Below are 10,000 nucleotides of genomic sequence, written 5' to 3' on the forward strand. Positions count from 1 at the left end.
CACTGCAATTCTATACTGTTGATCATTGTGATTGTTTAATCCGGTGACTTTCCCTTTGATCAAACTGTTTGAAGGTTGGCCTGCCATTACCCAGCCTTACCACCAGGTGTCTCCTTGTCTTCTCTTTCTCTCTCTCCCTCTCTCTCTCTCTCTCTCTGGCTGCAGGTTTGGCAACTGTGTGGAGCTGCAGGCATCAAGTGCCTTCAACTGGAACGACCAGCGTTGCAAAACACGCAACCGGTACATCTGCCAGTATGGTGAGTCTCTACCTGTACACCTGCCAGTATGGTGAGTCTCTACCTGTACACCTGCCAGTATGGTGAGTCTCTACCTGTACACCTGCCAGTATGGTGAGTCTCTACCTGTACACCACGCTGGGCTCTCTACCTCCACTCTACCTGTGAGGAGACGGAGAGAGAGAGATTGAGGCAGTGAGGGAGAGATAGAGGGAGTTGAAAGGAGAGAGGGGGAGGCAGAGGGAGATGGATGGAGAGAGAGAGAGAGAGAGAGAGAGAGAGAGAGAGAGAGAGAGAGAGAGAGAGAGAGAGAGAGAGAGAGAGAGAGAGGGAGAGAGGGAGACAGGGGCAGCTGTGACGCAGGACGTAGAGCCGGCGTCTAATGATTGCAAGGTCAGCAGATCGGTGTATATTTGTTATGTCACATTACACAAGTGTAACAGAGTCAAATTCTTAGGCTTCGGATCCTGACATTGCATTGCAGCACAAGACATAGGGCATAATAAATCAAGCATAATTCAAGATAAAAGTGTCAGTAGTACAGGACATAAAAGACCAAAAATAACAGGCATAGTACAAGATAAGGTGGCAATAGTGCAGGTAAGGCAAGACAGGTTACACCTAGCGGTGCCGCTAGTGATAATAGAGTTCACAGTGGTAAGGGCTTGAGCTTAGGGTTGCTGTATTCCATGTACAAGGGGTGAGCTAGGGGAAGATAGTCAATCGACTACATTAGGCTTGTTCAAGAGCCTGATCGCCTGGGGGAAGTAGTTTGTTAGTCTCTGAGTTTTGGCCCTGCGCCTCCAGAAGAGGCCTCGTCTTTTGGACGGCATCGGTTCAAACAGGCTGTGGTTGGGGTGGCTGGGGTCTAACAGACTATGGTTTGGGTGGCTGGGGTCTAACAGACTGTGGTTGGAGTGACTGGGGTCTAACAGACTGTGGTTGGGGGCGTCTAACAGACTGTGGTTGGAGTGGCTGGGGTCTAACAGACTGTGGTTGAGGGGGTTGGGGTCTAACAGGCTCTGGTTGGGGTGGCTGGGATCTAACAGACTGTGGTTGGGGTGGCTGGGTTCTAACAGGCTGTAGTTGGAGTGGCTGGGGTCTAACAGACTGTGGTTGGGGTGGCTGGGTTCTAACAGACTGTGGTTGGAGTGGCTGGGGTCTAACAGACTGTGGTTGGAGTGGCTGGGGTCTAACAGACTGTGGTTGGGGTGGCTGGGGTCTAACAGACTGTGGTTGGGGTGGCTCTGGGGCGCTGGGGTCTTTGATGATCCTCCAGGCTTTGCTGACACACCGTTTGTCGTACTAGGCAAGCATCTTTGCTGTCATGGATAACTCCTCTCTTTGAAACACTCCTACCATCGGCTGTTGCAATCGATCTCGGTCCAGACACCACAATTAAAATACTTCATTATTTGATCGGTTGAGATCATGGAATTCAAAGTGCGCCTGTTTCCTCTCTCGCTAATGTCCCGGTTCACCTGACAGTCATTGTAAAACACCTGTTGGACGTCACCATGGCAACATATTCATAAAAACTGAGTGATAAGCAGCTTGTTAAAAGCTCGTGAGAGACCTGGGAACATCTGGGCCGCTCTCTCTCTCCACCGCTGACCCTAAAATGGCGGTTCAATACGCGACAAAATCAGAGAAGCTCGTAAAGCGCCGTAGAGCCCGAGAGTGCTGGTGTTTAATGTCTGCCTTTATGAGGGAGGGTTTGTGGGACACGGCCCACACATTTTAATCACACACTCAACTGGAATCAATGGCAGGCAGCGCTCCCTATAAACAGCCTTTTAGGGATCGATAATGCGTCGGCTCCCGAGACGGCACGGAGTGTTTGAAAAACGCACATAGACACACGCACGCATGCACACGCACACACGCACACACACACACAGACATACGCCACGTTCACACGCGCACGTGCACGCACACACATACACGCGCGCACACACACACAGAGGCACAAAGACATACACACACACACACACACACACACATACACACACACAGGCCACACACACAGGCACAAAGACATACACACACACGCACACACACACACACACACACACACACACACACAGAGGCACAAAGACATACACACACATACACACACACACACAGACACAGACACACACACAAAGCGTTTTATATATCAGTGTGATTGGAATGGGCGGCATTGTTTTGTTTGGTTGTGTGTGTGTGTGTCTATGCAGGTGGCGGCTTCTGCAATCTTATATTGATCAGCCAGGGCAGTTGTAATGCAGTCAGTGTTGTTAGGGTGACATCTTAACTTATCTTAAAAGGTCTTAATCTCTTGGTGCCAATTGATGGAAAACGATCGGTGCTCTCGACTTAGAGAGATATCTAGTATTTGTGAAGAGACGGGTCAGTAGAGGTGGAGAATAGGTCAGAGTAAGTTAGAGTAAGGCCAGAGTATAGTTGGTCAGAATCAGGGAGCATTTCCCCCCTAATTCGGTTCGTTTGGGCATATGTGAACACAGCAATCACACTCTGATCCGGAGCAAATCAACCGGACCGAGTCCACCTGGACAAGGTGGTCTCTAACCTTAGAGTAGGTTAGAGTAGGTTAGAGTAGGATAGAGTAGGATAGAGTAGGTTAGAGTAGGTTAGAGTAGGTTAGAGTAGGTTAGAGTAGGATAGAGTAGGTTAGAGTAGGTTAGAGTAGGTTAGAGTAGGTTAGAGTAGGATAGAGTAGGATAGAGTAGGATAGAGTAGGATAGAGTAGGTTAGAGTAGGTTAGAGTAGGTTAGAGTAGGTTAGAGTAGGATAGAGTAGGATAGAGTAGGTTAGAGTAGGTTAGAGTAGGATAGAGTAGGATAGAGTAGGATAGAGTAGGTTAGAGTAGGTTAGAGTAGGTTAGAGTAGGATAGAGTAGGTTAGAGTAGGTTAGAGTAGGTTAGAGTAGGATAGAGTAGGTTAGAGTAGGTAAGAGTATGTTAGAGTAGGATAGAGTAGGTTAGAGTAGGTTAGAGTAAGTTAGAGTAGGATAGAGTAGGATAGAGTAGGTTAGAGTAGGATAGAGTAGGTTAGAGTAGGTTAGAGTAGGATAGAGTAGGTTAGAGTAGGATAGAGTAGGTTAGAGTAGGTTAGAGTAGGTTAGAGTAGGATAGAGTAGGTTAGAGTAGGTTAGAGTAGGATAGAGTAGGTTAGAGTGGGTTAGAGTAGGATAGAGTAGGATAGAGTAGGTTAGAGTAGGTTAGAGTAGGTTAGAGTAGGATAGAGTAGGTTAGAGTAGGTTAGAGTAGGTTAGAGTAGGTTAGAGTAGGATAGAGTAGGTTAGAGTAGGTTAGAGTGGGTTAGAGTAGGTTAGAGTAGGATAGAGTAGGATAGAGTAGGTTAGAGTAGGTTAGAGTAGGTTAGAGTAGGATAGAGTAGGATAGAGTAGGATAGAGTAGGTTAGAGTAGGATAGAGTAGGATAGAGTAGGATAGAGTAGGTTAGAGTAGGTTAGAGTAGGTTAGAGTAGGATAGAGTAGGTTAGAGTGGGTTAGAGTAGGTTAGAGTAGGATAGAGTAGGTTAGAGTAGGTTAGAGTAGGTTAGAGTAGGATAGAGTAGGTTAGAGTGGGTTAGAGTAGGTTAGAGTAGGTTAGAGTGGGTTAGAGTAGGTTAGAGTAGGTTAGAGTAGGTTAGAGTAGGATAGAGTAGGTTAGAGTAGGATAGAGTAGGATAGAGTAGGTTAGAGTATGTTAGAGTAGGATAGAGCATGTTAGAGTAGGTTAGAGTAGGTTAGAGTAGGTTAGAGTAGGTTAGAGTAGGATAGAGTAGGATAGAGTAGGTTAGAGTAGGTTAGAGTAGGATAGAGTAGGTTAGAGTAGGTTAGAGTAGGATAGAGTAGGTTAGAGTAGGTTAGAGTAGGATAGAGTAGGTTAGAGTAGGATAGAGTAGGATAGAGTAGGTTAGAGTGGGTTAGAGTAGGTTAGAGTAGGTTAGAGTAGGTTAGAGTAGGATAGAGTAGGTTAGAGTAGGATAGAGTAGGTTAGAGTAGGTTAGAGTGGGTTAGAGTAGGATAGAGTAGGTTAGAGTAGGTTAGAGTGGGTTAGAGTAGGATAGAGTAGGTTAGAGTAGGTTAGAGTAGGTTAGAGTAGGATAGAGTAGGTTAGAGTAGGTTAGAGTAGGTTAGAGTAGGATAGAGTAGGTTAGAGTAGGTTAGAGTAGGATAGAGTAGGTTAGAGTAGGATAGAGTAGGTTAGAGTAGGTTAGAGTGGGTTAGAGTAGGATAGAGTAGGTTAGAGTAGGTTAGAGTAGGATAGAGTAGGTTAGAGTAGGTTAGAGTAGGTTAGAGTAGGTTAGAGTAGGTTAGAGTAGGATAGAGTAGGATAGAGTAGGTTAGAGTAGGTTAGAGTAGGTTAGAGTAGGTTAGAGTAGGATAGAGTAGGTTAGAGTAGGTTAGAGTAGGTTAGAGTAGGATAGAGTAGGATAGAGTAGGTTAGAGTAGGATAGAGTAGGTTAGAGTAGGTTAGAGTAGGTTAGAGTAGGATAGAGTAGGTTAGAGTAGGTTAGAGTAGGTTAGAGTAGGATAGAGTAGGTTAGAGTAGGTTAGAGTAGGTTAGAGTAGGTTAGAGTAGGATAGAGTAGGTTAGAGTAGGTTAGAGTAGGTTAGAGTAGGATAGAGTAGGTTAGAGTAGGATAGAGTAGGATAGAGTAGGTTAGAGTAGGATAGAGTAGGTTAGAGTAGGTTAGAGTAGGTTAGAGTAGGATAGAGTAGGTTAGAGTAGGTTAGAGTAGGTTAGAGTAGGATAGAGTGGGTTAGAGTAGGATAGAGTAGGATAGAGTAGGTTAGAGTAGGTTAGAGTAGGATAGAGTAGGTTAGAGTAGGATAGAGTAGGTTAGAGTAGGATAGAGTAGGATAGAGTAGGATAGAGTAGGTTAGAGTAGGATAGAGTAGGTTAGAGTAGGATAGAGTAGGTTAGAGTAGGATAGAGTAGGTTAGAGTAGGTTAGAGTAGGATAGAGTAGGTTAGAGTAGGATAGAGTAGGTTAGAGTAGGATAGAGTAGGTTAGAGTAGGTTAGAGTAGGATAGAGTAGGTTAGAGTAGGTTAGAGTAGGTTAGAGTAGGATAGAGTAGGTTAGAGTAGGTTAGAGTAGGATAGAGTAGGTTAGAGTAGGATAGAGTAGGTTAGAGTAGGTTAGAGTAGGATAGAGTAGGTTAGAGTAGGTTAGAGTAGGATAGAGTCTATCCTACTCTAACCTACTCTAACTTCCTATTGTTATGACGTCTTCGTTGCGCCGAACTGTTGAGCAGAAATTGACTGGGTGATTATTATTTTATTTTTTTAAATGTTCGGGTGTTTCACTGACCATTTATAGGCAACTATGGGCGTTAAAAAGACAAGACAAGACGCTCATTCACGTGCGCAAAACTTTTATTTATAGCACTCCACACGATTTACTTTGTAGCTTAGAATTTTATTTCATTTTCTCTGTTCCTCCAATACAAAGCGTCTTCTGTAAAGCACAAAGTGCTATCAAAATGTCCATACATTGTGTGGTTAAAAACCATACGGCTACCCTGTGCCTAACATTTCCTTGCCTGGCTCACTGCCCACTCTTTTAACCAGACAGACACCAGTTCCAATCAGCTGGCGAGAGAATGGGCGTGGCAACCAACACAGGGCTGGGCACCCCTACAATGCAGATCAAACCACACCCATGAACCACGCCTTTCACCAAAATAACTATACACAAACAAAACAGAAATGCAAGCAAAGACAAAACCCAGGCCAAACTTCTAAATTCAAAAAACAAGGAAAATGGCTCCAACAGTGTGTGTGTTTGTGTATTGTTTGTGCGTGTTCGTCCGTGCTTGCGTTCTTGTGTGTGTGTCTGTTTGTGTGTGTATGTCAGTAAGTCTGGCGGGTGTGAGTGTATGCGTACGTGTAAGACTGTGTGTGTGTGTGTGTGTGTGTGTGTGTGTGTGTGTAAGCTTCTAAACTCCTAGACTCCTCCGCTGTGTTGTAGAATATTAATGTCCTCTGCACAGTCACGTCTGAATGGAGCACGAGGATTACTGAGGATTTGCGATGCAAACCACACAATTTATTTCCTCAAGCTCAGCTCTATCTGTCTCTATTACGCCTATGACTCTCTACGTGGCATTGAATTGTGTGTGTGTGTGTGTGTGCGTGTATGTGTGTGTGTGTGTGTGTGTGTGTGTGTGTGTGTGTGTGTGTGCGTGTGTGTGTGTGTGTGTGTGTGAGTGTGTGTGTGTGTGTGTGTGTATTTGTGTGTGTGCATGTCTTTGTGTGTGTGTGTGTGTGTGTGTGTGTGTGTGTGTGTGTTGCTGTTTAGCAACATTCCACTGTAAACTAAATAGAAAGTTATAGGATAGGAGAAGCACTTGTATGTTCCATGCTAAATTATATGCACGCAGTATGTTCTAGGAAGTTTTTATTGTTTTATTGCTTTTATTGTTTTATTGTTTTACTTGTTTGTAGGAAGTTTTCATTGTTTTATTGTTTTTTTACTTGTTGGTTGTTTTTGACGCGCTTCGTCTTGCACATCCAAGGACCTGTTTGTCTGTTCCTTTTGTTGTACTGTATGGGTGTGGCTGTTGGTACGGCCCCTTCCCCTCGTGGACCTCTAACACCAGGGACAGCGACGGAAACAAGTCACAGACTTTATCGCTCTATCCCTGACAATCACAAGTAGGATCATTGCTTGGCCTATGTATTGTATTTTTTTGTCAATAAATCAAATCAAATCAAATCAAAGTCTTTGTGTGTGTGTGTGTGTGTGTGTGTGTGTGTCTTTGTGTGCGTGTGTGTGTGTGTGTGTGTGTGTCCACAGCTCCAGAGCACATCGCCCTGTGGGAGGTTGGGTGGTGATGTTCCCTCCAGAAGAACACATGGTGGCAGGGAGAGAGAGGAGAGAGAGAGAGAGAGAGAGAGGAGAGAAAGGCCGCTGCCCAGGGCTTGGCTGGACGGACGTCTTCTGCAAAAAGAAAGAAACTGGGACAATACTTCTTTTCTCTACCCTCTTCTTTTTCTTTACCCAGATTCAGCTGCATTTGTTTTGGATAATTGCCTTTCACGTGCTATAATGTCCCACTGCATTCTCTGTATGTGTGTCTCAATTCTCCTCTATGCACTGAATGTACAGCACCGTGACCACAACAGTTATTTTTTTAAAGATTGATTGAAACACACCGTATGAACAGGAATAAATGTGATTAAAAATGGTCCATACATGTGTACATCTCTATTACTGTCTCTATTTAATATTAATAATAATAATGCTTTTTATTTGTAAAGCACTTTTCCTGCAAACGTTGCAGATCAAAGTGCTTTAATCATTATATAATCATCATTTCATTATTTAGTCATTTAAAGGCAATATTAAAAAGATGGGTTTTTAGTCTTGACTTGAAAATATTTGCTGAGGTTGCATCCCTAATGTAAACTGGCAGTGCAGGTAGCCTAGTGCAGGTACAAGTACAGTACTTGTACCTGTACCTGTACTTGTACTTGTACTTGTACCTGTACTTGTACCTGTACTTGTACCTACATACTGTACAACAAAAAGGTTGAATCTTGAAAGTTATTCTTTCTGAGTGGGGCAGTCCCAGTCATATTTTTCATTTTATTGGACCGATACAGTGAAGATAGACAGGAAAGTAAGGAGAGAGGTCATGTCAGCAGGCCATGGGCCAGACTCGAAGCCTTGCCGACATGGGCATATGTGTGCACTGTAGACCGCAGTACTAGATCACTGGACCACCCCAGACCAATCTAATCAAAAAATGCGACCCTCTGATTTTGAAATTGGAACAACGCGATTATGTTCAAAACGCACATTCAGCCATGGTCAGGGAAAGAGGAGGGTGTGGGTTTCACGTAAGCGTTACTTTGTTAGTGTCACATTGCGCCTACGGTTCTTTAATCCAAAACGATTTACAACAAATACATTTGACTAAGTAAGTGAATCATCTATCCACCAATCATAGCATGGGTGAATAAAATGAGAATGCAGCCTCACCAAATATCTTCTTTTGTACATGTGGTACACAGAGAAAACCAGCATCAGAAGGCCTGAGAGCTCTATTGGGCTGATATACTAGCAAAAGGTCTTTCAGGTATTGTGGTGCTGTGCCAGTGAGAGCTTTATTAAGAAGCAGAAGGATCTTGAAATCTATTCTGAACTTAACAGGAAGCCAGTGTAGAGTCTCTAACACTTCTGCATCAGCTTGCTGGAGAAAATGTGTAACTTTTGCAATATTCCGTAGATGATAAAAGGCATTTCTAGTGATAGATTTGATATGATTTGATTTTGTGGTTTTGGTCCAATGACAAGAATCTCAGTTTTGTCCTGATTTAGTCATAGAAAAGTGTTGGACATCCAAAGTTGTATATCTGAGACAATTCGCCAGCGAGCTGAGTGCATGTGAATTATCAGGCAATACTGATATGTACAGCTAAGTATCATCAGCATAACTATAAAAATGTACACCATGTTTTCTGATGATTCCACCTAATGGGATCATGTACAGGGAGAAGAGCAAGGGACCAAGAATAGACCCGTGAGGGACCCCACATGTGATGTCAACATTACCAGAAACAGAGTCTCCCAGGACAACAGAGAAATGTCTACCAGCTAGATAAGATTTAAACCACTGTAATAGTCCTGCGAGACCAACACAGTTTTCTAAACAATGTATTAGAATAGTGTGATCTTAACCACTAGTGCAAGCTGCCCACCGGGGACTGGGATCGAATCCCAGCTTGCCAGATCCGGATATGGCCGAGGCACACACAGGGAGCGGCATATTGGGCGGCCGCTCCCGAGGGCGGTATAGGAATAGTTCCGGACAAGGATCCGTCGCGCAACACCGCCCCCGGGGTGCCGGAATAACGGTGCTGGGCTCGAGGAGCCAGTCAGCTAGTCTGCCTGGCGGCCTCCTCTGGGACTGCCGGCCACGGGGTCGTGCGGCGGATCCTACGCAATAGGCAGGGGATAATTGGATGCTAGGTTGGGTTCAATTGGCTACCAAATTGGGTGAAAAAGGGATAAAATCTGAAAAACAAAATAAAAAAATAAAAAGAATAGTGTGATCTACTGTATCAAAAGCAGCACTCAAATCTAACAAGACAAGAACTGATACACCACCAGCATCTATGATAAGTCTAAGATCGTTTACAACATTTACTCATGTAAGTCTCAGTATTGTGGTTAGAACGAAAACCTGATTGAAACTTCTCAAGTATGTTTTTGCTAAGAAAATCAGTAAGTTGTCTGAAAATCACTTTCTCAAGGATTTTACTTAGAAATGGAAGGTTACATATTGAATTATCTTGCTTTCCTTTCTTAAGTAGTGGTTTTATAATGGCAGATTTTAGGGGTGGGAAAGATGCCAATTGACAGAAATATTCAATCCTTTTGAAATAACTAGATCTAGTGTGTGGCCTTTGTTATGATTAGGCTCTGTAATATGCTGAGTAAAATCTAGATAATAGATTAACGAAATCTCTATTTGGATTTATTATATATATGAAAATTTAAATCACCATCCAAGAGAGACCTATCATAGTCAGTTGATAATGACAGATAAATTATCAGAAAATTCTTGAAGAAATACTGGGGATGGTTTTGGTGGGCGATATATCACTACAATGAGAATAGGAGTATAATTTCTAAGTAATAAAGCTAGATGTTCAAAAGTGGAGAAATCTCCAAGAGTTATTTGTTTACAATTAAAACTGTCACTATATACACTTGTTAATCCACCTCCTTTCTTGTTTTGT

The 10,000-nt window shown here is 43.4% G+C and overlaps 1 protein-coding gene across 1 annotated transcript in view; it reads left to right on the forward strand.

Moving 5' to 3' along the window:
- The window catches only part of LOC308152709 (C-type lectin domain family 18 member A-like), a gene marked incomplete at both ends in the record, with an annotated part of 27,855 nt that extends 20,768 nt beyond the window's left edge, over window positions 1-7,087 (forward strand). The window contains 2 exons of the mRNA XM_080525762.1: window positions 166-257; window positions 7,050-7,087. Of these exons, the coding sequence (XP_080381888.1) occupies window positions 166-257; window positions 7,050-7,087 (130 nt within the window). The remainder of the gene's footprint in view (window positions 1-165; window positions 258-7,049) is intronic.
- Window positions 7,088-10,000: the final 2,913 nt, after the last annotated feature.

The sequence above is a fragment of the Nansenia antarctica genome, assembly GCF_963989245.1.
Source record: "Nansenia antarctica genome assembly, chromosome: 1".
NCBI classification, from domain to species: domain Eukaryota; kingdom Metazoa; phylum Chordata; class Actinopteri; order Argentiniformes; family Microstomatidae; genus Nansenia; species Nansenia antarctica.